Source organism: Emys orbicularis, chromosome 9, assembly GCF_028017835.1.
Source record: "Emys orbicularis isolate rEmyOrb1 chromosome 9, rEmyOrb1.hap1, whole genome shotgun sequence".
Lineage (NCBI taxonomy): Eukaryota > Metazoa > Chordata > Testudines > Emydidae > Emys > Emys orbicularis.
Window position 1 is genome coordinate 432,826 of NC_088691.1, and position 27,014 is coordinate 459,839.

Here is a 27,014-nt window from a genome sequence, read left to right on the forward strand (position 1 = left end):
CATGGGGAGCGGGGGGTGAGGAGAGTTGGGGGTGTCAGTGAGGGGAGGGTGCCATGGGGGGTGCCCGGCAGTGGGCGGGGCCCGGCGGGTGAGGAGAAGTGGGGGTGTCCGTGGGGGGCAGGGGGTGAGGAGAGTCGGGGGTGTCAGTGAGGGGAGGGGGCCATGGGGGGTGAGGAGAAGTAGGGGTGTCCGTGGGGGGCGGGGGGTGAGGAGGGTCAGGGGTGTCAGTGAGGGGAGGGGGAAATGGGGGGGCCCAGCAGTGGGCGGGGCCCGGCGGGTGAGGAGAAGGGGGGTGTCCGTGGGGGGCAGGGGGTGAGGAGAGTTGGGGTGTCAGTGAGGGGAGGGGGCCATGGGGGGGCCGGCAGTGGGCGGGGCCCGGCGGGTGAGGAGAAGGGGGGTGTCCGTGGGGGGCAGGGGGTGAGGAGAGTCGGGGGTGTCAATGAGGGGAGGGGGCCATGGGGGGGGCCGGCAGTGGGCGGGGCCCGGCGGGTGAGAAGGGGTGTCCGTGGGGGGCAGGGGGTGAGGAGAGTCGGGGGTGTCAGTGAGGGGAGGGGGCCATGGGGGGTGCCCGGCAGTGGGCGGGGCCCGGCGGGTGAGGAGAGTCGGGGTGTCCGTGGGGGGTGTCAGTGAGGGGAGGGGGCCATGGGGGGGGCCGGCAGTGGGCGGGGCCCGGCGGGTGAGGAGGGGTGTCCGTGGGGGGCAGGGGGTGAGGAGAGTCGGGGGTGTCAGTGAGGGGAGGGGGCCATGGGGGGTGCCCGGCAGTGGGCGGGGCCCGGCGGGTGAGGAGAGTCGGGGTGTCCGTGGGGGGTGTCAGTGAGGGGAGGGGGCCATGGGGGGTGCCCAGCAGTGGGCGGGGCCCGGCGGGTGAGGAGAAGTGGGGGTGTCCATCGGGAGCGGGGGGTGAGGAGAGTTGGGGGTGTCAGTGAGGGGAGGGGGCCATGGGGGGGGCCCGGCGGGTGTGGTGAAGTGGGGGTGTCCGTGGGGGGCGGGGGGTGAGGAGTGTCGGGGGTGTCAGTGAGGGGAGGGGGAAATGGGGGGCCCAGCAGTGGGCGGGGCCCGGCGGGTGAGGAGAAGTGGGGGTGTCCGTGGGGGGCGGGGGGTGAGGAGGGTCGGGGGTGTCAGTGAGAGGAGGGGGAAATGGGGGGCCCAGCAGTGGGCGGGGCCCGGCGGGTGAGGAGAAGTGGGGGTGTCCGTGGGGGGCAGGGGGTGAGGAGAGTGGGGGGTGTCAGTGAGGGGAGGGGGCCATGGGGGGTGCCCGGCAGTGGGCGGGGCCCGGCAGGGGAGGAGAAGTGGGGGTGTCCGTGGGGGGCGGGGGTCCCTGGGAGTGGGCGGGCGGGGGTCCGGGCGCAGCCCAGCCCGGGGGCGGTGCCGTGTCCCGGGCCCCCGCCGAAGCCCCGCCCGGCCGCGCTGTCACTCACCGCCCGGGGGAGACGCTCCAGCTCCAGGGAGGCGGCGGCGGAGCCCGGAGCGGGCCGGGCGGCTCCCGAGTGGCGCAGGTAGGGGCCGGAGCGGGCCGGGGCCGGGAGCCGTCTCCCGCGCGCTCGCAGGGCAGGGCCGCCCGGGGCCGAGGCGAGACATCGCGGGGCCCGAGGCGGGGCCCGTTCCGCAGCGGCCTCTCCTGGGCCCGAGAGGGTTAACGGGGCAGACGGCTCCGGGGGGGGGGCGGTACTCCCGCTCCGGCGGCAGGATCCGCTCCGCACTTTGCGGGCAGCCCCCAGGAGGGGACGATGCAGACGGTGCCGTTCCTGATCCCGGGTTCCGCGCCGGGATTTCACCCCACAAGCGAGCATGGGGGGCAGCTGCGGAGGCAGCGTCCCTTACCGGGCCCGGCTGCCACACCGAGTTTCCCGGGCTCCCCCGATTCTGGGCTATGCTCCAGCTTCTTTGGGCTTTATCCTCCGATCCGAAAATCCATCCCGCGTTTTCGGGCCGCCCTGCAGATCCCAGGTTCTGCCTCCGATCCCGGACACTGCAGTCCGCTCCGGGTTTTCGGGGCTGCCCTCTGAAAGGGAGTCTCGCGAGCCCAAGCTCCGCCGCAGCCAATAGGGAACCACCCCCCTCCCGCCGCAGCCAATGGGGAGTCGCCCCCGCCCCCCCTTGGGCTGCAGCGCGCTGAGGGCTCGGAGCGGCGCCTCCATTTAAAGGGGCCGCGACCCGAATCCGGGCTCCGGGCAGTGCGGGCGGCGCGGCGAGCCAGGTACGAGCCGCGGTCGAGCTGGGGGCGGGTCCTCATTGGTTGCGGTGGTTTAGCGCGGCCTGCGGGGCGGCGCGGTCCCGGATAGGGAGGGGGTGGCGGCTCCAGCCTTCGCCCGCGGGGTGCCTTCTGCCTCTGCTCCCGGGTGGGGGCGGGGCTGGGGTACCCGTGCGGAGAGGGGCCGGGCCCCTGGGAGGAGGGGCCCCCTCTGGGCACAGTGACGGGCGCGCGCCGACCCTTATCCCCTTTCCGCGGATTGTAGGGGGCGCGCACCGACCCTTCCCCCGCCCCCTTTCCGCGCAGGGGGGAGGGGGCGCGCACCGACCCCGCCCCCTTTTCCGCGCAAGGGGGAGGGAGGGAGCATATATGTGTAGAGCCGCTATGGGGGAGGGGGAACAGGGTTGGGAGCGCAGGGGCGGGTGCTGCTCCCCTCATGTGGGAGGGGAAACAGGGTTGGGAGCGCAGGGGCGGGTGCTGCTCCCCTCATGGGGGAGGGTATCTGTGTCCTAGGGAAGTGGGAGAGAAGATGGTAGGGGTCTATGGGGAGAGGGTGGAGCAGATGAAGAGCTGTCTCTAGGATTGTTTCTGTCTGTGCTGGTGGCAGGTGGCCGCAGCTGAGTGTTGATGCCTGCCAGCACGTGGGGCAGTCTGGGTCCCCAGTCTGCCCCACTGCCCAGTATTTCAGACCAGTCTGTGCTGGCGTTGAGTGCTTGCTCTGGGTCTCCAGGAAATAGTGTGTGTCTCTTCTACCCCCATGTCCTGACATCATTAGAAGCCCTGCAAGCCTCTGGTTAGCCCAGCTAAGATGGCGCGTTGCCCGTGGTTGGCTGTACAGTGGTTGATTGTAGGTTGTGCTTTGGCCTTGGGGACTTCTTGTTTCCCTCAGACGCCAAATGGGATCAGAACATTTACACCTATTGAGCTTGTTTTCCCAATACCTTTTTCCACATCAGAGTCAAGCAGGGCTTTTTCCAAAGCCCTTTCCCCTCCTCTTCGCCACCTGGTTTGCATGCCCTTTGGGCAGAGACTTTATCTGCAGAGTGTCCCATGTGCTTGGCTCTCCACACATGAGAATAAAAAGTTTGCATTTGAAAGTGCCTAAAAATACTGTTGCTGCTGCAGGAGTCACACTAGGGCTTCCTGAGCTATGTTGTAGGCCCTAGAGTGGGAAAAAGGAGGAGATGCCTTTGTGTCCCTAAAGCAACAGCTCTACCCAGAGGGTGTGCCTGGGGGAGTAGGAATGGGGTGGGGCAGGGCAAAGCTCTGACTGGAGGTTGCTGTTGGATTGGTTGTGGTTGGACATATCTGCTGGTGGTGCCTGCAGAACATGCTTGCAAGGGGTGGGCTGTGGCTGTTGATGGGAGGGGGTATGGCTCTGTGGGGTGGAGGTGGGGTTTTACCTGCCATGTGGGCTTGTTCAGGGTAAGGGTTGAGATGTGGCTCTGGGCTGCAGGGAGTGGTCTTGTGGGATGGGGTATGGTACATGGCTCTGGGATGCAGGGTGGGGATGACCCTCTCAACTAAGTCAGAAGGAGCCATTATTTGAGTTACTTTTCTGCCCCAGTAGAAGCTTCCTCTCATTTCCTGATGTGTTGTTCCAGCTCTGATTCTAGCCTGCAGCTCACTCACTTCTCATCAGTCTGCTTCTTCCTTGTAAACTGTGCTGCCATTCCCTCAAACTACCTCCCAAATTCAAAGCTCCTGAATAGAGCATGACTTTGTCATCATCTCCATCCTAGCTCCTCCTTACCTGAGGAGGTTGTGAAGGCTAGGACTATAACAAAATTTAAAAGGGGACTGGATAAATTCATGGTGGCTAAGTCCATAAATGGCTATTAGCCAGGATGGGTAAGAATGGTGTCCCTAGCCTCTGTTCGTCAGAGGATGGAGATGGATGGCAGGAGAGAGATCACTTGATCATTGCCTGTTAGGTTCACTCCCTCTGGGGCACCTGGCATTGGCCACTGTCGGTAGACAGATACTGGGCTAGATGGACCTTTGGTCTGACCCAGTACGGCCTTTCTTATGTTCATTTCTCATCTTGAAAGGGACAGTAGCACATTTGCCCTCTGGGGTTGATGGAGCAAAAGCCAAACCAAGCTGCACCCCATTGCTCCAGCCATGCCTCTTGCCCATTCACAAGCCCAGGCCCCATTCCATGTTCCCTTTGTGCCTACAGTCATTTCTGCCCCCCACCCCCCCGGCTGCTGGGGGCAATGTAACAATCCCACCCAAACAGCTGGTCACTCCAGACTCCCAATAAAAATCTGGCATCTGGGACAAAGGACCAAAGTTAGGTCCTATAGCTTTAAATTGGGTGGGTGGGAGAGAAGCCTAAGATTGTGTCTAGGCTACAGACTTCTGCTGGCGGAGCTATGAGTTTGAGCTGTGAAGTGGTGTGATCCCTGACTGATATAGCTGTGCTGGCAGCAGCCTGTAGGATAGACACAGTGGCAAAACTGCGCTTTTACTAGTCTAGCTTGTTTTGCTCAGGGTTAGAGGGTATAGCCGAGTCCACACTAGGAGCGCTTTGCTGGTATAGATCTGGCGTAAGAGACCCCATCCTCTACCTCTTCCTCCTTCCCCAATGAAAAGTGTTCTTGGTTGATGGGCATGGACCCTACCAGCAGCTTCCTGTGGCTATCCCCTGGCCAGAGCTCATGGGCCTCTCCAATTGCCCATACTTGAAGTTAATCAACGTAAAGGAAGAGAAACCTAGGATTTACCAAAGTGTGTGTGTGTGTGGCGGGGGGGGACACAGGGACACACTGGTCTATCCAAACCAGCATCCTGCTTCTTCCAATTCCTGATGCTCTCAGGAAAGGTGAAAATTCCCTGTAATGCCCCTGGCCAATTGTATACACCTGCATGTGGGGAGAAAATTCCTTTTCTAAGAATCCAATCTGTGCTGGATTCTCACTGATGGGTCTTTGGTTCCTAGCTCAAGACTCGTTAGAACCCTCTCCCAGCTCTTCAGGTTTTGGGGCCCTAGAAAATAGCATGGCATCAGTGCCAGGCTGCTTACTGGCAGTTTTGTTTGCCATCCCCACGGAGTATAAATGTCTCCAAATGTTCAACATCACAGCTAGTAAATGAGCTTGCTTCAGGGACTGCACCTCATCAAACCAGCACTCTAGCTCTTCCCCATGTCTCAGCTATACTCATCTGGTGGTGGTTTGTGTCTGCAACTGCTTTCCAGGCAGCTGTGGTCATCTGTGGGAAGTTCTGAGGCCATTGCCTTGGCATGTTGGCATGGTGGTGCATGTTTGGGCAATTTCCTTGGCATTGAGGAGCCACTATTCTTTGGCCTTTTCCAGGGCTCCAATACCTGTTTTTGTCTTTTGGCTGGTGACTTGACACTGAGCGACATCCACTTAAGTGTCTCTCTCAGTTTGATGCTTGTTCTTCACTCACCCTGATTTTGTGTATGGTATTGTTTTGGAAGGTGTCTTTTGGTGGCAGGTTTTTGGTCTGCGAAGAAATGCTTGTGGTGGTGTTTGTTTTACAGGTGAGGTTCTGGGTAGAGGCAGTGGTTCTTGGAGAGGGAGCTGTGCAAGCTGCAGGAGAGTTTGCTTTCTGCCTTGGTCTCTGACTGGGGTCAATTCTTGAGACAGAATTGCTCCCTGGGAATCAGGCATTGGAGTTGGGCTGATATTCCTGAAAAAAGGGATTGCCTGCATGTCTGTTCCGGGGCTGGTGTATGTATGCAAATAAAATGAGTTACACTTAGAATGCACCAAGATTCCATATTGTTCACTTCTCCACTGGGAAGCTAATGGGCAAAGACCTAATATCTGCCATCACTTGGCAAAGAGGTGACATAGGTATCAGCAGAGGGCCGTTGGTGTCAGAAGAAGGGAAAACAAGGAGGAAGGAGTCTGCTCCTCTGCTCCAAAATCTGTCACAGGCTGCTGAGCATGCGGATATTGTCTGCCTCAGAGTTTATCACTAGTGCCGAGGTGTTGGACACATCAGCGGATGTACCTGAGTGGTGAAGAGGCGTGAGGAGTGCCTTCAAGCCCTCTGAGGCATCCCAGAGTGGCCCTGTAAGTTGGGCTTTCTGACACACCCTGTCAAAGCCCCAACTCTGGACAGCTCTGCCTTAAGGCTTCTGGATTTCACCCTCCTGCATTCATTTGGCTGAAGCAGGGAGGAGGATAAAGTTTCTGTGTATATTCTGGGCAACCTAGTTTGATTACTGCTGCTCTTGTGAAACTATCCTGAAGCCTACAATGCCGACTTCAGGGCATCCTGTTGCTCTCTCTTGGCAGGTGTACGATCACTTGATGAATCAGAGTAACTACTGCACCAAGACCTGAGGCTTGAACCCCAAGAGTTTGGTGCTCCAGGTGCAAGAAACTCTGGTCTTGGTGCTGGTGTCCCTGGCACTGATAGTTGTGGCAAAGCCAGTGATGGTGTTTTCCAGAGAGCTTGGGATGACCCATATTGTGTAGACCATTCCAGCTGCATGGGGGGGGGGGGGGCAGGCTTGAGGGATCATGGCGTGGATGGCTGCTATTTAGACTCGTATGAGCTAGAAGATTGGTACAGATTCAAAGGCCAGGAGCGGACGATTGTGCTCATCTAATCTGACCTCCTACATAACTCAGGCCAGAGAACCTCACCCAGTGATTCCTGCATTGAGTCCAATAACTTAAGACACTGGGAATGTAAAGACTGCAAATGATGGAGAATCTCTGTTGGCCAGTGGTTAGTTACCGGTGCTGTTAGAATTTGTGCCTTACTTACAGTTTGAATTTGTCCAACTTCAGCTTCTAGCCATTGGATCTTGTTCTGCCTTGTCTGCTAGATGAAAGAGCCATCTGCTATCAGAAATTTCCCCATGTAAATATTTCTAGGCTGTGATAAAGTCCCTTCTTAACTTAATTTTCAATAAACTAAATAGATGGCGCTCCTTACGTCTCTCACTGGAAGGCAAGCTTTCCAAACCTTGTCTGCTTCTTATGGCTCTTTCTTGAATCCTCTTGTTTTTTAATGTCCTTTTAAAAGTGTAAACACTAGAATTGGACCCTATATTCCAGCAATAATCTCACCAGTGCCATATGCATGGGGGGAATGCCACTCCCTCCTCCTGCTCTCCCTGTTTCTACATCTGTCAAAGGCTACATTCCCCAGTTGCACCCTTGAAGTGGGGAAGGGCATTTCACTTACCTCCTACATCGTTACCTCGTTACTTGAAATCCCCTTCGGGATGTCCCTTCATCTGTGCTGCTTGAGTCCACCCCCTTCGGTGGGTACAGAACAATCCAAATGAAAAAAAAATACTTCCATCTCTCTCGGGGCTTTGTGCCAATAAGGGGAAGCCAGTCATTCAGATCCCCAAAGGAAGTCTTGGCCCCTATAGCTAAAGCCAAGGCTTAATCCCAGGGGTTCCAACACAGGCTGGTTTCCTTTTCCGTCTTCTTTCTCCAAAGGCTAGGCCAGGCAGCGTGCTCAAGCCTTTCCTTCAGTAACCTAGGGCCCGGGGCTGGGAGCCCTGTGCTCCAGGTCTGCTTGTTTCAGAGGGCCCCCTCAACTGGCCTGGATTCCTCCCTTTTAAGGGCCAACCCCAAGACCTGACAAGCCTCAGAGGCTTGTCAAATTGGAGCTGGTTGTGACCAAAGGAGTTCTGTAACACCACCTTGCCTGATGGCGGTGAGGGAGTCATTTACATCACCACAACAACCAATAATGGCATTATCCATCTTAGCTGCAGCATTGCAATGGGGGCTCATGTTCAGTTGATTATCTACAACATCCTTTGCAGAGGCTCAGCTTTCCCAGATACAGGCCCCACCCTGTAAGTATAACCTACTCTTTTGTTCCTGTATGTTGGCCCTTGCATTTGGTTGTATTAAAATGCATGGAGTTTGATTTATCAAGTGATCTGGATTTCTCTGTAACAGTGATCTTGTCCTCCTCATACCACTCCCATCAACCTTAATGGCCTCTGCCAACTTTATCAGCAGTAATAATTGAGCTATAACTATTTAAACCAAGGGGATTAGCCCAGATCTGCAGGGCTGACCACACACCACAGTTCCCTAATGCTCTTGGTGGCAGATAGGAAGGAACTGATATGTTTGGGGGCTGTGCTCCCTTGATATGAGTTATGAAACTGAATGTCAATGTCACTAAGGTCATGCAGCCCCAGTGGACAGCCCCTCAGACAAGGGGGTGCCAATCTTCCAAGTGTGAAATCAGAGTTGACTCATGAAGAACAAAAGTTACTGGTAAGTAACCTTTTACTTTTTCCAGGTCCTTGATAAAAATATTGAGTAGCATTGGGCTGAGAACCAGTCTCTCGCAACACAGTCATTCATTGATAGATCTCAAAATGTTAATGGAGAATCATCTGTTAGCACATAAGTGTATTAAAATCTGGCTATGTTAATATTGTATAGTGCTAACTTTTGAATCAGAATATTGTGTGGTATTAAGTCAAATGCCTTACAGAACTCTAGGGGTGTTTTTGTCCACCCAATTACTCTTATCAATCAAACTTGTAATCGTCTCAAAAAATAATATCCAGTTTGTTTGACAAGACCTATTATCTAAAATCATGTTGACTGGGTATTAATTATATTATCATCCTGTAATTCTTTATTGATTGAGTCACTTATCAGCTGTTCCATTATTTTGTTTGAGATCAGTGTCTTGTTTGCCCTTTTTAAATATTGCACAAGATAAGCTTTTTTCTAGTTCTCTGGAAATTTCCCATTATTTAAAGATTTACTGAATGCCACAAGTACTCCTGTTCTTTTTGCGGATACAGACTAACACGGCTGCTACTCTGAAACCTGAAAATTAACATTACTGGTCCAGAGAGTTCCTTGGCCAATTCATTTAAAACTCTTGGGTGCAAGTTACCTGGTGTAGCGAGGTGGTCAGCCCGCTCCTGCCTGAAGGGGATAAAGCAGCTGCAGTGGGGAAAGCGAGGCTGATTGGGAAAGCAGCCACAGCTATGGTCAGCTTAATCAGGGCCCAGCTGGGCCTTATAAGAGGGCTGTGGGCCAGAAGCTGCAGACACACACTCCCTCTAATTTTCTTGAGAGAGAAGGACCTGACTGCCTGGGAAGCTGAGGAGGTTACCTAGGGTGGAGTAGTGCTGGGGAAGGGCAGAGGGAGCTGGGGAGCTCCAGCCTAGCAAAGCCCAGGCTGCAGGCCGAGTTAAGAGCCCACAAAAGGTACTGGGGCTGCAGAGGGGCAACCCAGAGATTGGCAAGGGGGCCAGCTGCCTCTGCCTATGATGAGTGGTTTAGAGACTGCAGTCCGCCCCAGGGAGCAGGGGCTAGATGATGACTGGCAGTAGCCGTTGAGGCAAGGTTGGGGATAGAGGGTTGGGGGTTCCCCTGGGAGGGGAGACCCAGAGACTGCGTGGGTACTGCAGAGGGCAGAACCCCAAGACAAAGGGCACCGGGGTCTGGGAGGGACACAGGGGCCAGTGGCAGGCAAGACATCAGCCATCAGAGGGCGCTCCGAAGCTGGAGAAAGAGCTAATTCCCTGGACAACCATCAGGAGGCGTCGCACCGGTGAGTCGTCACCCCATCTCACCTGGACTTGCTGATTTTAAAATGTTGAACTTTAGTAGAAGTTGTTTAACACCTTCATTATTCTAGATACTTTCTGATAGTCAAAAAGATGAGAAATTTCCAGCACAGTCTGGATCTTGGAAATCTGAATTGGTATCTGGCAAAAGAAAAGTTTAAGATGGTTACCCTAGGAGCCATCGTGTGTGCTAGAGAAAATCAGCTGCTTGAATGCCCTGGACCTTGATGATGCTTCTGTGCACAAAGGGAAACGTCTCAAGCACTGGGAATATCTGATTGGTCGTAGGGGAACAGCATTATCTGCACTTTTAGACTGGTATCAGCACTGTGTTTTCATTAAATGCTTGGTAGTTGTGGACTCCTGGTCTCTGTAGGTAGCCCCGACGTTCCCCTGTCATGACAATTAACTGATTAAGGACACTGCTCTGGATGGTGTCAAAGATCAGTGTGTATATCCTGTGGGGTTCTTAGGATACTTTATCAAGAAGCTTAATGACCAAAGTTCCAACTTGCACCAGAAGACAATTGTCATATTCAGGAGCCCTCTTAAATACATCTCAACTCAAATCTTTCCTGCCTAGGATGGGATCCAACATCTAATTCGCTTGGCAGAAAAGATAATGAAAAGTCAGCAGGTGACAGTACAGGCCATGCTATGAATGTTCTATCTAGTGGCTACAACTGTATTTGTATTTTCCATGGCACAATCTGCACATGAGGCAACCTCAGCAGACCCTGGGATCCCACTGGAAATAAGCAACACAAGGGCTTCCATTTCATATCTGTGTAACAGATTGGATGTCTCAACACCTATCTAAACTGCAGCTGAGGGACTACCCCTTCATTGAACTTTGTCTCCTCAGGAACAGCAATTGCACATAAATGTTCTGGAGATGAAGGAGTCCTATCCTAATCCCAAAGACCTTCAGTGATCTTGTATCCCCAGTGATGGTCTTCATGGAAAGCATGGCAACCTGATACCCATTTCAATCAACAGACAAGGAGGTACTGGGCAGTCCAGATTTGGGAACAAGCTGTGTCCCTCCCATTTTTTGTCAGCAGGCACTTGGCAGGGAACATAAGAACGGCTATACTGGGTCAGACTAATGGTCCATCTAGCCCAGCATCCTTTCTCTGACAGTAGCCGCTGCCAGATGTTTCAGAGGGAATGAACAGAACAGGGCAATTTTAAGTGATCATCCTGTCATCCAGGCCCAGGTTTTGGCGGTTGGAGGTTTAGGTTTACCCAGAGCATGGGGTTGCATGCCTGACCATCATGGCTATTAGCCATGATGGACCCATCCTCCATGAACTTGTCTAATTCGTTTTTTAATCCATTTATGCTTTTAGCCTTCACAGCATCCCATGGCACTGAGTTCCATAGGTTGACTGTGCTTTGTGTGAAGAAGTACTTCCTTTTTTTTTTTTTTTTTTTAAACCTTCTGCCTATTTCATTTGGGTGACCCTTAGTTCTTGTACGTTGTGGTGTTGTAGCTGTGTTGGTAGTAGGATATTAGAGAGACAAGGTGAGTGAGGTAATATCTTTTACTGGACCCACTGCTGTTGGTGAGAGAGACAAGTTTTCAAACTTACACAGAGCTTCTCTTCAGGTCAAAAGCTTGTCTCTCTCGCCAACAGCAGTGGGTCCAATAAAAGATATTACCTCACCCACCTTGTCTCCCTAGTTTTTGTATTTATGTGAAGGGGCAAATAATACTTCCTTATTCACTTTCGCCACACCATTCATGATTTTATAGCCCTCTATCATATCCCTCCATAATTGTCACTTTTCTAAACTGAACAGTCCCAGTCTCTTTAATCTCTCTTTGTATAGAAGTTGTTCCATACCCTTAATCATTTTCATTACCCTTCTCTGTACCTTTTCCAATTCTAATACATCTTTTTTGAGATGGGACTACCGAAAGTGCATGCAGTATTCAAGATGTGGGTGTACCATAGGTTTATATAATGGCATTCTGATATTTTCTGTCTTATTATCTATCCTTTTCCTAATGGTTCCTAGCATTCTGTTGGCTTTTTTGACTGCCGCTGCATTTTGAGCAGATGTTTTCAGGGACCTATCCAGTGCTTGAGTGGTAACAGCTAATTTAGACTCCATCATTTTATATGTATAGTTAGGATTAATTTTTTCCAATGTGCATTACTTTGCATTTATCGACATTGAATGTCATCTGCCATGATGTCACCCAGTTTTGTGAGATCCCTTTGTAACTCTTCACAGTCTGCTTTGGACTTAACTCTTGGGTAACTTTTTTTTCGTCTGCAAACGTTGCCACCTCACTGTTTACCCCCTTTTCCAAATCACTTATGAATATGTTGAACAGCATTGGTTCAGTACAGATCTTTGGGGGATCTCACTATTTACCTCGCTTTATTGTGAAAACTGACCATTTATCCCTACCCTTGTTTCCTGTCTTTTAACCAGTTACTGACCCATGAGAGGACCTTATCCCATGACTGCTTACTATGCTTAACAGCCTTTGGTGAGGGACCTTGTCAAAGGCTTCCTGAAAGTCCAAGTGCACTATATCCACTGGATCCCCCTTGTGCATATGCTTGTTGACCCCCCTCAAAGAATTCTAATAGATGGGTGAAGTATAATTTCCCTTTACAAAAGCTGAGTTGACTCTTCCCCAACATATCGTGTTCATCTACGTGTCTGATAATTCTGTTCTTTACTATAGTTTTAAACCAATTTGCATGATACTGAAGTTAGGCTTACTGGCCTGTAATTGCCAGGATCACCTCTGAAGCCTTTTTTAAAAATAAATAAATAAATAAAAAATCGTTACATTAGCTATCTCTAGTCATCAGGTAAAGAGGCTGATTTAAGAGAGAGGTTACATACTGTAGTTCTGCAATTTTATATTTTAGTTCCTTCAGAACTTCTGGGTGAATACCATCTGGTCCTGGTGACTTATTATTTTTTAATTTATCAATTTGTTCTTAAACCTTCTCTAGTGACACTTCAGTCTGGGACAGTGGATCAAATTGGTCACCTAAAAAGTATGGCTGGAGATATACTCCCCCGTATCCTCTGCAATGAAGACTGATGCAAAGAATTAATTTAGCTTCTCCGCAATTGCCTTGTCTTCCTTGAGCGCTCCTTTAGCAACTCAGTCGTCTAGTGGCCCCACCGATTGTTTGGCAGGCTTCCTGCTTCTGATGTACAAATAAATAAATAAATTTCTGTTTTCTCTGTTATTAGCTGTCATTAGATAGTTACTCTTCAAATTCTTTCTTGGCCTGCCTGCCTTATACTTTTACACTTGACTTCCCAGAGTTTATGCTCCTTTCTGTTTTCCTCAGTAGTATTTGACTTCTGATTTTTAAAGGATGCCTTTTTGCCTCTAAGTGCCTCTTTTACTCTGCTGTTTTAGTCATGGTGGCACTTTTTTGGTCATCTTACTGGGGTTTTTGTTTGTTTGTTTGCTTTTTTAATTTGGATATACATTTAGTTTGAGCCTCTGTGATGATGTTTTTAAATAGTCTCTATGCAGTTTGTAGGCATTTCATCCTTGTGACTGTTCCTTTTAATTTCAGCTTAACTAGCTTCCTCACTTTTGTGTAGTTCCTCCTTTTGAAATTAAATGCTACCGTGGTGGGTTTCTTTTGGCATTTTTCCTCCTTACAAGGATGTTAAATTTAATTACATTATGGTCACTATTACCAGGCAGTTCAGAGTTACGAACTGACCCGGCAACCACACACCTCATTTGGAAGCATAAGTATGCAATCAGGCAGCAGCAGAGACCAAAAAAAAGCAAGTACAGTACTGTGTTAAATGTAAACTACTAAAAAAAAAAAGAGAGATTAAAAAAAATTTGACAAGGTAGGGAAACTGTTTCTGTGCTTGTTTCATTTACATTAAGATTGTTAAAAGCAGCATTTTTCTTCTACATAGCAAATTTTCAAAGCTGGATTAAGTCAATTGTAAACCTTTGAAAGATCATAATGTTTTGTTCAGAGTTACAAACAACCTCCATTCCTGAGGTGTTCGTAACTCTGAGGTTCTACTATATATTCACCTGTTGGACCAGATCCTTTGTTCCACTAAGGACTGAAGAAAGGAAGATGTGATTGCAGACAGATCTGTGGTAGATCCTCGAGAATGGTCCGTGGATTACATCTTCCCCCATTGAAAGGGCACCAAAGGTGGATCACTTCAGCACTCCCATGAACAATAAGCCACTAGTGTCCTGCTCGTGGCCATAAGAAAATCCCATGTTATAAAGGGACGCCTCCTGTGCAGGCCTATGAAAGGAGACTTTCTGGCAAAGTCCAGGAGAGAGAGACGCTCAATGATCCCAAAAGCCCTCTGCCCTCCCAGATAGGCATGGTTCATTGACCTGTTGCAGATCGCCAAAGCTGATCCTTGGTCTGAGAATCTGGCTTTCAGAGCATGGCTCCTGGCAAGGCAGAGATCTGTAGTCATGGTGTCTTTAAGCAGGCAACTTGTGGCCCCTTGAAAGCCACCTAGCAGAAGAACCTGCAACTCCAAGTGGAAAAAGTTTGCAGTGAGGTGCAAAGAGACCCCTTACTTCTGCCTGAGTCCAACTAACTCCATCCAGGTACATTGGGCAACTGTTTCAGCCTGCCATGAACCTGTCACAGCCAGGCACTATCTGTAGCTCCTTATCAGCCTTATGCAGGGCTTATTGCTCTTCAAACCATCCACTAAAAAGCCTTGTTTCAAGTGGTATCAGCGCGGTCCTGAGAAAGCTAATGAAACTGAACAATGACTGCAGTCATGCCCCAGCCGCTGGTGCACGTTATTCCAGGTTTTACAAGGCTACGGTGGTGCTCTGGGCTTATCTTAGAACCCTCTTTGTGGTGATGGAGTTCCGCTTCAGTAGTCTGGCCTACTAAGTTTTCCCTCACCCACATGCTCACCTCAGTGAAGCCTTTTTCTATATGCTGAAGTCCTTTAGTTGTTTTTCGATAGTCCAACTAGTTCTTTGGACACCAATATGCTAGGCAGTGTTGTTCACAGGAAGATACTGTCTGAGCTGAAGTCTTGCTGCATTTCATGTTACGGTGTCCTGACTCAAGTTCCCTGTAACCTGCCCAGCAGTCTATTTAGTGCCGCGCAGGCACTCGGGAACCCGCCCGGGGACCAGCTGGGGGAGGGGCGCACCTCCGCAGGCCTCAACTCTGCTGTGGCCCGGCCTGCCCCTAGGCGTGGCCCGCCTCACCCCCAGACGTGGGACTGGCCTGGTGGCACGACCCAGACGGGGCCCAGAGTCCTGGACCCAGGCGCAGACGGGGTGCCCCTCCCCCTTGGGCCTGAACCAACCCCAGCCTGGATCTGCTGGGACCAGGGAAGGGGTGCTTATCCTACAGCTCCAGCCCTGGAGCTGCCACGCGGAGAGAGAGCTGCAGGGAGTACTCCCTCCCCGCCGTAGCCCCAGAGCACCATCCTGCACCCCAAACCCTTCAACCTTGGCTGCACCCCAGAGCCTGCACCCCCAGCCAGAGCCCTCGCACCCCTGCACCCCAACCCTCTGCCCTAGCCTGGAGCCTCCTCCCACACTCCAAATGCCTCGGCCCCACCACATGAATTTTGTAATGTGCACCAATATGAAGGTGATGTGTCACTCAACACCTCCATATTGGTGCACATAACAAAATTCGTTCCGCACATGGGTGGGAAAAATTAGAGGGAACACTGGTCCTGACTGCCTGAAATGAGAAGACTGGCTCAGCAGAGCTGTCCCTTGGGTATGGCAAATTAGGGCGACTGCCCCGGGTCCCGTGCTTTGGGCAGTGAGGTGAGGCAGGTGGGCGAGCGGGGTGAGGAGGCGAACAGGGAGGCAAGCAGCGGGTGGCAGGCAGGCAGGGGGAGGCAAGGAGGAGCCCCCCTCACAGAACCTCCTCCTGCTCGCCAGCAGGCCACACCAATCAGCGCCTACTGCCTGCTGCGGATCAGATGTTTCGCGGCATCAGGAGGCACTGGGGGTGGAGGGGAGAGGAACGAGGTTGCAGTGTGCTTGGGGGAGGGGGTGGGGAAGAGGTGGGGGCAGGGCCTTGGGGGAAGGGGTGGAGTGGGGGCAGGGCCTGGGGGGAGCACCCCCCTGGCAGATTAGAAACTTGGTGCCTATGTCCTGGGCGCCGCACCCCTCCCCCGCCCCCCAGGGACAGCCCTGGGCCTTGGACCGCATGCCTCAACACAGGTGCCTCTACGGCCTGCCTCAGGGATGTTTCCATGGTAGACATCAGCAAGGCTGATCTGGGGTCCTCTCCCCATGCATTTACAAGGTGTTTTTATTTGGACTGGCCTGCAGGAAGGAGTCCCGTTTCAGACTTGTGCTCCAGAACGTGTTCACAAGATAGGGGAGGTCTTGTGGCATCTATATACTCCATGCTGGCTGAGGGTTCAGGGAGTTAACAAAGCAACTGCCTGCATGCTCAGCCAGAGCTGGTTTGGTAACTCCACAGCGGCAGGTAGACGCCTGGTCGACCCTACAGAGTTAGGTCAACACAAGGCAGCTTATGTCGACCTAACTCTGTAAGAGGCTACACTAAAATGTCACTCCCACTGATGTGACTTGCTCTCTATGCCGACTTAATGACGCCACCTCTGCAAGAGGTATACTAGTTAAGTCGATGTGGTGTCAGTGTAGACACTGCGTTACTTGTGTTGACTTCAGTGGCCTCTAGGAGGTGTCCCACAATACCCCACTGTGACCGTTCTGGTCATCTTTTTGAGTTCCACTGCCCAGGGGCCAGGTACACAGGTAGACACACCTCCTTTTTAAAGCCCCACACATTTTTGAAATTCCATTTCCTGTTTGCTTGGTATGGAGAGCTCATCTAGCAGCTGACCATGCCGGCTCAACAGTGCAGACACACTTCTTCCTGGAGTACACTAAAAGTGGTGGATATCTGTGGGGAGAAGAGGCGGTGGGGGCATAGCTCTGATCTAGCCGCAGAAATGTTGATATCTACGAGCAGATCACTCGGGGCATGGGGGAGAAGGGCTTTAAGAGGGACCCGCAGCTGTGCTGCATAAAAGTCAAGGAGCTGTGGCAGCGTACCAGAAGGCAAGGGATGCAAATAGTGTCTCTGGCGCAGAGCGGCAAGCATGCTGCTTTTACAAATTGCTGCATGCCATTCTCGGTGAAGACACCACTGCCAAGAGCCCTGTGGATACTTCAGGGGAGCTGGAGTAACAGGCCCCCGAAGTGAACAGTGAGGAAGAGGTGTTGGACAAGGCAAAGGAGGAGTATGGGGTACAGGCGACCAGGGTGGATCCAGTGGCATGGTGAGCAAGGACCTCTTTCTGATGTCCAGCACCGGCGAGCCTGATGCAGGGGAAGGGAACCTCTGGTAAGTATGCAATTTGCTTTGATATTGCTTTGGTATTGTCTGTTCATTTATTCTTTTTTGATCATGCTAGAAGAGGTAGTGAAATAGCTAATAGAGGTAGAGGAACTGCCCCATGCTCTATGAATCCCAAGGAGAAGTGAGAATGTAGTGCCTGTAACTTGTGTGGATCAAGGGGAGTGAGTTCAGTATGCCAAGTTTCCATTTATCTTGTGAATACACTCACAATAGTACCTTTGTGCATTGCATCTTTTGCAGCTGGAAATGTGGCCTTGAGGGTCTCTCCATCCAGACCAGCAGAGCGGCTGTGCCACATGAGGAGGAGAAGGAAGAGGACCTGGGATGATGTGTTGCAAAAGATCCTGCAAGCCTCTAGTGCTTCGGATACTGAGCACAGGGCTTAGAGGATCACCCTCATGGATAGAATGGACAGGGATAAAACGGAGAGGAGAAAAGCGCAGGAAAAGGAGAGAGACGTGCAGCACAGGAGATGCTAGTGCTTCTCAAGTGTCAAACATGCTGGAGACTCTTGTTGATCTTCAGCTTCAACAGACCCATGCTCACCTCCCTCTACACCTTATAGAGAGCTGCATTCTGGCACCTCCCCACACCCCTATCCTCCCACATTCCATGTTGTATCCAGGGCCGCTGCATTACCCCTACCACTCCCCCCTGTGACAGACAGTTGGTGTATGTGTATGTGAAATGGAAATAACTGTTCTTTCTTCTTCAAAGGTTCTTTTCCCTGTATTTATAAAGTTTCATTCAGTTACAGATATGTCTGTTTGGAATAAAAGTCTATTTATGGAAACTTAATTCATTTTTATTAGCTCACAACATATGATGGCTAGGGCTGACCTTCACAGATAATAGCAATAGGTGCATTTGCAATGTTATATTACTACACACACACAGCACTCATTACAAGGTTCATACTGGGCTGCAAAAAAACAAACAGGCAGAGCAAGATATAGCAGCACACATCACTGGGGCTCTCTATTAAAATGGTCTTTCAAAGCCTCCCTGAGTCGCATAGCTCCCTGGAGAGATCTTACAGCTCTGGTGTCTGGCTGCTCAAAATCAGCAGACAGCTGTTCCACACCTCCACCCTGGTGGAAACTTTCCCCCCTTTGCTTCACACATACTATGAAGCACGCAGCAGGCAGCTATACCTAGTGGGATATTTTTTTCACTGAGTAATCTCGTGAGTAAATAGTGCCAATGTCTTCTCAAATGGCCAAAGGCACATTCAGCTGTTATGCTGCACCTGCTGAGTCTGTAATTCAAGTGCTCCTTGCTGCTGTCAAGGTGACTGGTGTACAGCTTTGGGAGCCACAGGACTAAGGGGCAGGCTGGGTCTTCCAGGATCACTATTGTCATTTCAACATCCCCAGTGGTAACCCTCTGGTCTGGGAAGAGTCCTTGCTTGCAGCTTTCTGAACAGGCCTGTGTTAAAAATGTGTGTTATGCACCTTCCCTGACCATCTTGCGTTGATGTCAGTAAAGTATCCCTGGTGATCCATCAGCACTTGCAATACCCTAGAAAAGTAGCCCTTTCTGTTGATGTATTTGGGCAAGGTGGTCTGGTGCCAAAATAGGGATGTGTGTGCCATCTACCCCACCCTGTCACAGTTTTGGAACCCCATTGCTACAAAACCAGCCACTGTCCTGCACGTTGCCCAGAGTCACAAACCCTTGTAGCAGGATGCGATTAATGGCCCTGAAAACTTGCATCACAGCAACCCCCACGGTGGATTTCCCAACTCCAAATAGATTGCTACTGATCTGTCAGTAATCTCGCATTGCCATCTTCCACACAGCGATTGCCACTTGCTTCTCCACTGTCAGTGCGGCTCTCATTGTGGTGTTGCTGCACAGGAGGGCTGGGGCAAGCTCTGCACACACTTCCAGGAATGTGGCTTTGCCCATCCGAAAATTCTACAGCCAATGTGCCTCATCCCATACCTGCGTAACAATACAATCCCACCAGTCAGTGCTTGTTTCCTGGGCCCAGAACTGGTGCTTCCCCATCTGCAGCTGCTCCGTGAAGACTAGCAACAACCTTCAATTGTTTGTGTTCCACAACAAGCTAGCCTCCATGGAATTGTGATGTTCCCCACACCACCTCTGGTGGCTCTGCAAATGCTGCAGGATCAGGCGCATTGTGTTCACAAAATAGTGCAGACCTGTGCAGGAACCATGCTTCTCACAGACATGGCGGATGTGTGGGTTTGTGGGACTTTTGAAAAGAGTTACAGACATCATAGGATGCAGATAAAATTATGGGATGGAGAAAACTGCATCATAGGATGTTGAAACTGTGTTCCCAGTTGCCTCTGAGTGACTCATTTGCCCCCATGAGGCATTGCAAACCCTTCCCAAACCATCCTGCGCTAGATGGTGGCAAGTTGTACAGTGGGAGAGCTCCCCGTGGTGTCTGCTGTCTGCATCAGTGCAAGTGCTGGTAGTGAGGACGCACACCACTGACGCAAGGAGCGTGGTGTGGACGTGCAAAAGCAGTTTAATTACTGTTGCAGCTGTACATTGGTGTAACTTAGGCTCGACTTAATTTTGTAGTGTAGACTTGCCCTGAGGGGGACTGCAGGGAGAGGAGTCCTTCAGCAGGCTTGTGAAAAGCTGCCAAACCAACCAACCCACCCAGCAAAGGGAGGAGCAGGACAAAGAAGCTGGGGAAGACTACAGAGGTACAAGTAACTCAAGGGACTGCGGAGGACTGGTTTCTGGCTGTCCCAAACAATGGCCCTGAGCTGCAACCCAGTGGAACCCTAGCCGGGGGCTTCCTAGAGAAGAAGCTCCTTAACACGGGTGAACTAGGCCTGATTAGCCCCTATTACAGGACATCAAACTTTCCCACCACCAAATGAAGCTTTGTGGTGTTTTCATACAGTGGCTAATCTTGTCTGTGTGTTTGGCCGCTGTGGCTCATTCCGCAGGCTTGTACATTGCACCTAATTGTGGTTTTGAGAAGTGTCTTCTCCCCTGCTTTGTACATCAAATGAAACCCCTCCCTGTTCACTGGGCTGGTGTTGACCTTATTGCTGCTCGCTGCTGCGGTGTACTAACTTCTTACTCTCCAGAAGTGGGAATCCTGGTAGAGGGCATCTTTAGAAAAGGAGAAATTATTTAACTTGTTCTACTTCTTGGAAGATCTCCTCTCTGGAGCATTCTCACCTCCCCTAAGGCTCTGGACCTTTTCTTCATTGAGAGGCTTTTCTCTTGCACTCCTTTTTTTTTTTTTTCTCTCTCTCTCTCTCTCTCTTTTCCTTTCTCTGAGGCACATTTTAGATTTTATGTTCTTGAACTGGCTCATCCTGGGAGCTTTGCCCCCTATCCAGCCAGAGGAACTGCCTGGAACAGACAGAGGGCACCATTTATATTTGGCAGGAAGTAGCATGCGACAGTAGTAGGGGGCATGGCTCTCTGTTACTGGTGCCCTAATGGGACAAGGGGAGCTGTGCCAGTCTCATGCTGAAGAGATAGGGCTGTGGGAGCTGATGTCTTCAGAGAAGGAGAGTACCAAGTGACTCATTTCCCTTCCTGAGGGCAGCAGTGCTCAGCTGCTACCCTGCAGTAGGATATTTGGCTATTCTTATTTTAGTTGATAACTGAAAATGTTTACGTCTGGCTGCAGAGTCAGACTTTTACCTCCTTCTGAAGACCGTTTCTCCAGGTCTGTTCCTGCTCCACACATGTATTTCCTGCGTGTTAGTTTGAAATAAACTGTCTCTTGAGTGATGCCTGGCTTTTCTGCTGTGGGTGGGAAGAGAAGAAGGAGCTGATCGAGTCTCACTCTGCCCTTCGTCATCTTGCACTGCAAACCTGTTTGAGAGAGAGAACTATTTGGAGGGTTCATCCTTGCTGCACCCTATTTGTAGTCTATGCTGGACGGTGTGGGCTTGTGACAGGAGTGAAATACGCCCTCTCAAGAGGTGTCGGCTGCTTGATGGGGGTTACCTTCTCTTCATAGTAAAATCATCTTTGACCATATGAACTCCATTCACCTTAGCTGTGAGGTGACTTCTACACAACCAACTAGTGTGGCAGGTCCCAGCTCCTCCAGAGAGGATGCTGGACTAAAGGCTGTAATAATTCCTTCCTCGTAGGTGCTAGAGCTATAGGGAGCATCCACCAAGTGGTATTATGGCACAGGGTGAGAGGAGGAGTCTTGTGCTGGCCACAGGAACTTAGAGGACCCAGGGGCAAGAGACTCAGAGGTACTACAGATGGAGCAAGCTGAGGAGGAGCACCTGCACTCTGCTAGCTATTTTGGGGCCAGTTTAGGAGACTCGAGTGATAGAGCTGCCACAGCTTCCCTGAAGAGAGATTGGAAAAAATAGGGATTGTTACCTTTAAAAAGGAGACGTGATAAAGGTCTGTAAAATAATGACTGGTCAAGAGAAGGTGGATCAGGAGCTCCTGTTTTCCCTTCTCATGACAGAAGAACAAAGGGACATTTTAATGACATTAAAAGGTGGCAGATTCAAAACTGAGAAAAGGAAATACATTTTCACGCAATTTGTAATTAGCCAGTGGGACTTGCTGCCGCAGGGTGTCACTGAGACCAAACACTGACCATTTAAGAAGTGAGTGGACACTTACAGGGTTGAGAATGTCCAGAGTTAGAATAGTGATTGGTAACGAAAGTTGGAAGGCACATTAAACCTCCTGCCTCAGAACTTAGACCAATTTCTAACTCTTAGGGATTAGAATGATGCTTTATCCTACATCTGCTCTTGTGGAGTTCTTGTTCCTTCCTCTGAAGTGTCCGGTTCTGGCCTGTCAGAAAAAGAATGCTGCACTGGTTAGACCATAGATTTGGTCGAGCTGGGCACTTCCCAGGATCCCTCTCCCTCTTTGGTTTTTACACCTGTCATATAGTTGATGGTAGTTTTCCTTGTTTAGCAAAGACATATGTATTTCACTCTCCGTTTCTCCTCATAATTCCAGCTCCTCCAGCCCTTGATTATGTTTGTGGCTCTCCTTTGACTTCAACTTCCAATCTCTCACGTAATGAGGAGCCCAGAAGTGATCTCATTTCAGCAGGGGTAGCACAGATTAGTGCATCCTTGCTGCCCAGCTTGCTCTGTACCAGTTTCAGGGTAATTCCCCAAGGTACTAGTTTATGATTTTCTGTTATGTTTTGTCAGTGGTTTTTAGCCTCTCAGGGTTATTTCTGTCTTCACTCATAACCCGCCTTACTCCCCACTGGAAGGTTTCTTTCTGCAGAAACCAAACACTCCGCAACTCCTGCACCTATACAGCTGGGATCCCAGAGATATGTCCTTGTCTCTCTGTGCTTTTTGACTCCCAGCTCTTGGGGTTAGTCTGTCTCCATGGCGTGGGCTACATAGATTGCTGGGGATTCCTACAGTGAGGGCAGGGGAGGGGCGGCTCCTGGTGGTGAGATGAACTGGCTGGGAGAAAAGGCATTTTAAGTAGTAACAGTGGGCAGCTGTGTGAGAACTGACCCATCCTGCCCCCTGGTCTGTCTCTGGTGAAGTACTGAAGGGGCGATGGGGCACCTGTCCCACTACCGCATTACAGATTGCTGGATAGCTACACAGTCCTCTGAATTGAAACAGTTCCTCTGTAGTAGCTCACTGTGTTTCTCTGCTGTAAACATACTCACTCACCCTTGTAGTTGAATCTTGGCCGTGGTGGAGCATAGGCCTGTGTTGGTAAATTCCCAGGCAGGCAGAGCCCAAGGCAGCTTTTTGGCTCCAGAAGTTTGTAACTCCCTGTTATACTGTGAGAAGTGGAGGTGAGTCGCTTGTCTCCTGGTCTGTGCTCGATTCCCACCAGGAATCTCCTGGTACAGCCTGGAACAGTGTGTAATGCTGTATAGGGGAAAGCAGTGGATGTGTTATTCCTTGACTTTAGCAAAGCTTTTGATACGGTCTCCCACAGTATTCTTGCCACCAAGTTAAAGAAGTATGGGCTGGATGAATGGACTTTAAGGTGGATAGAAAGCTGGCTAGATCGTCGGGCTCAACGGGTAGTGATCAATGGTTCCATGTCTAGTTGGCAGCCGGTTTCAAGCGGAGTGCCCCAGGGCTCGGTCCTACATAAGAACATAAGAAAGGCCGTACTGGGTCAGACCAAAGGTCCATCTAGCCCAGTATCTGTCTACCGACAGTGGCCAATGCCAGGTGCCCCAGAGGGAGTGAACCTAACAGGCAATGATCAAGTGATCTCTCTCCTGCCATCCATCTCCATCCTCTGACGAACAGAGGCTAGGGACACCATTCTTACCCATCCTGGCTAATAGCCATTTATGGACTTAGCCACCATGAATTTATCCAGTCCCCTTTTAAACATTGTTATAGTCCTAGCCTTCACAACCTCCTCAGGTAAGGAGTTCCACAAGTTGACTGTGCGCTGCGTGAAGAAGAACTTCCTTTTATTTGTTTTAAACCTGCTGCCTATTAATTTCATTTGGTGACCCCTAGTTCTTGTATTATGGGAATAAGTAAATAACTTTTCCTTATCCACTTTCTCAACATCACTCATGAGAAAGTCCTGGGGCCGGTTTTGTTTAATGTCTTTATTAATGATCTGGAGGATGGCGTGGACTGCACTCTCAGCAAGTTTGCAGATGACACTAAACTGGGAGGCGTGGTAGATACACTAGAGGGTAGGGATCGGATACAGAGGGACCTAGACAAATTAGAGGATTGGGCCAAAAAAAACCTGATGAGGTTCAACAAGGACAAGTGCAGAGTCCTGCACTTAGGACGGAAGAATCCCATGCACAGCTACAGACTAGGGACCGAATGGCTAGGTAGCAGTTCTGCAGAAAAGGACCTAGGGGTCACAGTGGACGAGAAGCTGGATATGAGTCAACAGTGTGCTCTTGTTGCCAAGAAGGCTAACGGCATTTTGGGCTGTTTAAGTAGGGGCATTGCCAGCAGATCGAGGAACGTGATCGTTCCCCTTTATTCGACATTGGTGAGGCCTCATCTGGAGTACTGTGTCCAGTTTTGGGCCCCACACTACAAGAAGGATGTGGAAAAATTGGAAAGAGTCCAGCGGAGGGCAACAAAAATGATTAGGGGTCTGGAGCACATGACTTATGAGGAGAGGCTGAGGGAACTGGGATTGTTTAGTCTCCAGAAGAGAAGAATGAGGGGGGATTTGATAGCTGCTTTCAACTACCTGAGGGGGGGTTCCAAAGAGGATGGAGCTCAGCTGTTCTCAGTGGTGGCAGATGACAGAACAAGGAGCAATGGTCTCAAGTTGCAGTGGGAGAGGTCTAGGTTGGATATTAGGAAACACTATTTCACTAGGAGGGTGGTGAAGCACTGGAATGCGTTACCTAGGGAGGTGGTGGAATCTCCTTCCTTAGAGGTTTTCAAGGCCCGGCTTGACAAAGCCCTGGCTGGGATGATTTAGTTGGGAATTGGTCCTGCTTTGAGCAGGGGGTTGGACTAGATGACCTCCTAAGGTCCCTTCCAACCCTGATATTCTATGATTCTATGATTTAGACATTGTAACATTGACTTTCTGGCTCTTTCTCATTCCCAGTTGTTTGCTGCTTCTAAATGGATTCCAGTGAATTTCCTGGATCTTTGGACCCACTTTCTCTGCCTGATAAGCCACTGATTGGTGATCTCCCTGCTGACATGGAGTTTGGGGAAGATCTTCTGGGCTCCCAGACAGCTTCTGCACAGCAAGGGTCAGGTCTTCAACCCCCTGTGATGGAATGGGATCAGACCAAGCAGGTCACTGCAGATGGGGACTTAGACCTTTTGGTGAAAGCAGACAGTTTGTCTGACCTAAGCAAATCAAACAATCTTGATCTAAATAAACCCAGTGTCTTGGATGTTCTGGAGAAACCTGGTGTCTTAGATGACTTGGATGAAGCCACTGACTTGATGGTTCTAGATAAACCAGGGGATTTGGAGGGTCTGTACAAGGCACATTCTTCCCAGGACGACATGGATGGGCATGGGGACTCCTCTGTGCTGGCTAGGGAAGACTTTGTGCCAGAAGCTTGGAAAGAAGGGGAAGATAAACCAAAATATGACTCTGGGGACCTAAAAGATGATTGTGCTGCTGCCACTGCTGTGCTTTGTGATGGCAATACCCTGGAGTCCCCCCTGCAGCCCATTCCTGTTGCAGGGGAGCTGAGCTGTGCGCCATCCACAGAGGAATTTACAACGCAGCTCTCAAGTTTGCCAGCGGTTTCGCCACAGCCCAGTCTTAAGCAGGCAAAGAAAACAAGGTTGAAGGCACCAAGGAAAAGCTCCCCTGTGCAAAAAGAGGAGCCAGCAGCAGAAGTGGGGCTAGAACAGAGCCCTGCCCTGCCCCCTGAGCACACTGACGAAGGCCAGGCTGAGGAGGGGGATGAGGATGGTGGTAATGCCCTCAGACAAGAGAGCAGCATGCCGAAAGCACAGGAGACCACACTGTCATCATCCCCAGGTAGGTCTTCCAATGCCGGGGCGAAGTTCTTGCATGACAAGTGGTGGGCAGCCTCTGCTCCAGTAAACTGGAGACTGATCAGCTCTCGACTTACCCTGGGGTCTCCTGCCAGTGTTCCCTTTAATTTTTCCCACTCATGTGCGGAATAAATTTTATTATGTACACCACTATGGAAGTGATGTGTGACACATGACCTTCATACTGGTGCACATAACAAAATTCATATGGTGGGGGTGGGGCCGAGGGGTTCAGAGTGTGGGAGGGGCTCAGGGCTGGGGCAGAGGGTTGGGGTGCAGGGGGGGTGCAGGCTCTGGCTGGGGGTGCGAGCTCTGAGGTGAGGCTGAAGGGTTCGGAGTGTGGGAGGGGGCTCAGGGCTGGGGCAGAGGGTTGGGGTGCGGAGGGATGAGGGCTCTGGCTGGGGGTGCGGCCTCTGGGGTGGGGCCAGGGATGAGGGGCTCAGGGCTGGGGCAGAGGGTTGGGGTGCAGGGTGTGAGGGCTCCAGCTGGGGGTGCGGGCTCTCGGGTGGGGCCAGGGATGAGGGGTTTGGGGTGCAGGAGGGTGCTCCGGGGCTACGGCGAGGAGAGAGGACTCCCCCCAGCTCTCTCTCCCCGCAGCAGCACCTGGGCTGGGGCTGCAGGATAGGCGCCCCTCCCTCTGTCCCCGCACGTCTGGGCCTGGGCTGAGTTCGGGCCTGGGGAGGGGTGCCCCGGCTGCGCCTGGGGCTGGGTTGGGCCACTCTGGCCACAGCTGGGTCCACGTCGCCCTGGCCACAGCAGGAGGGGTGCCCCTTCCCCGGGTGGTCCCCAGCTGTGGCAGGTCTCCAGGCAAGTTCCCTGAGCGCCTGCACAGCTCTAAATAGGCGGCTGCGCAGCTTACAGGGAACTTAGGTCTCTTCTGTGTGTGAACGAGCATTGCCTGCTAATTGGGTGGGCTGGGGAAGTGGCCCCAATAGGAGGGATTAATAGCTCTGGCAGTCAGGGCCCTGGGTGCAAATGAGCGCGCTCATTGGCTGCCGTAGCTTGAAGTTTGCTTCTATTGGCTACTGGTCCCCCTGCCAAAGCGCTGGATTCAGCCCATGCTGGTTGCGGTTGGTGATGTCTGCGGCTACCTTGGCACTAGGGGTGGAGCAGCGTGGGCAGGGCATATCTCCATTAGGCAGGGTTCATGCCCTGCTCTCCACACCAGGCTGAGGAAGGCCTGGACCTACCCACACCTTTCCCAGGCTGAGTCTGTTCTGTGTTTAGAGAGAGGATTCGGTCGCCAGGTTGGCAGGCTGGCTCCAAAAATGTAGAAGTGACAGCTGCAGCTGCCCAGTGTCTCTCTCCCACTCTGCATGCAGGCCTGCTCCCCACAGCATGCTCCCAGGTGTGAATACCACACCTTGTATGTGGTTCTTCCTCCATGTGGCTCTGTGGTATCAAGCCTTGCTGGCATGCGTAGGCAGGAGCAAAGGCGGGTCTTCTTCCCTGTGATTTCT

General features: G+C 51.4%; 1 protein-coding gene across 1 annotated transcript in view; it reads left to right on the forward strand.

The window, feature by feature from the left end:
- The first annotated feature begins 2,143 nt into the window (after positions 1 to 2,143).
- Positions 2,144 to 27,014, forward strand: part of ZMYM3 (zinc finger MYM-type containing 3) — a 57,446-nt gene continuing 32,575 nt past the window's right edge. Inside the window, exons 1-2 of the mRNA XM_065411334.1 lie at positions 2,144 to 2,197; positions 24,638 to 25,537. Coding sequence (XP_065267406.1) covers positions 24,655 to 25,537 — 883 coding nt within the window. The 5' untranslated portion in view covers positions 2,144 to 2,197; positions 24,638 to 24,654. The remainder of the gene's footprint in view (positions 2,198 to 24,637; positions 25,538 to 27,014) is intronic.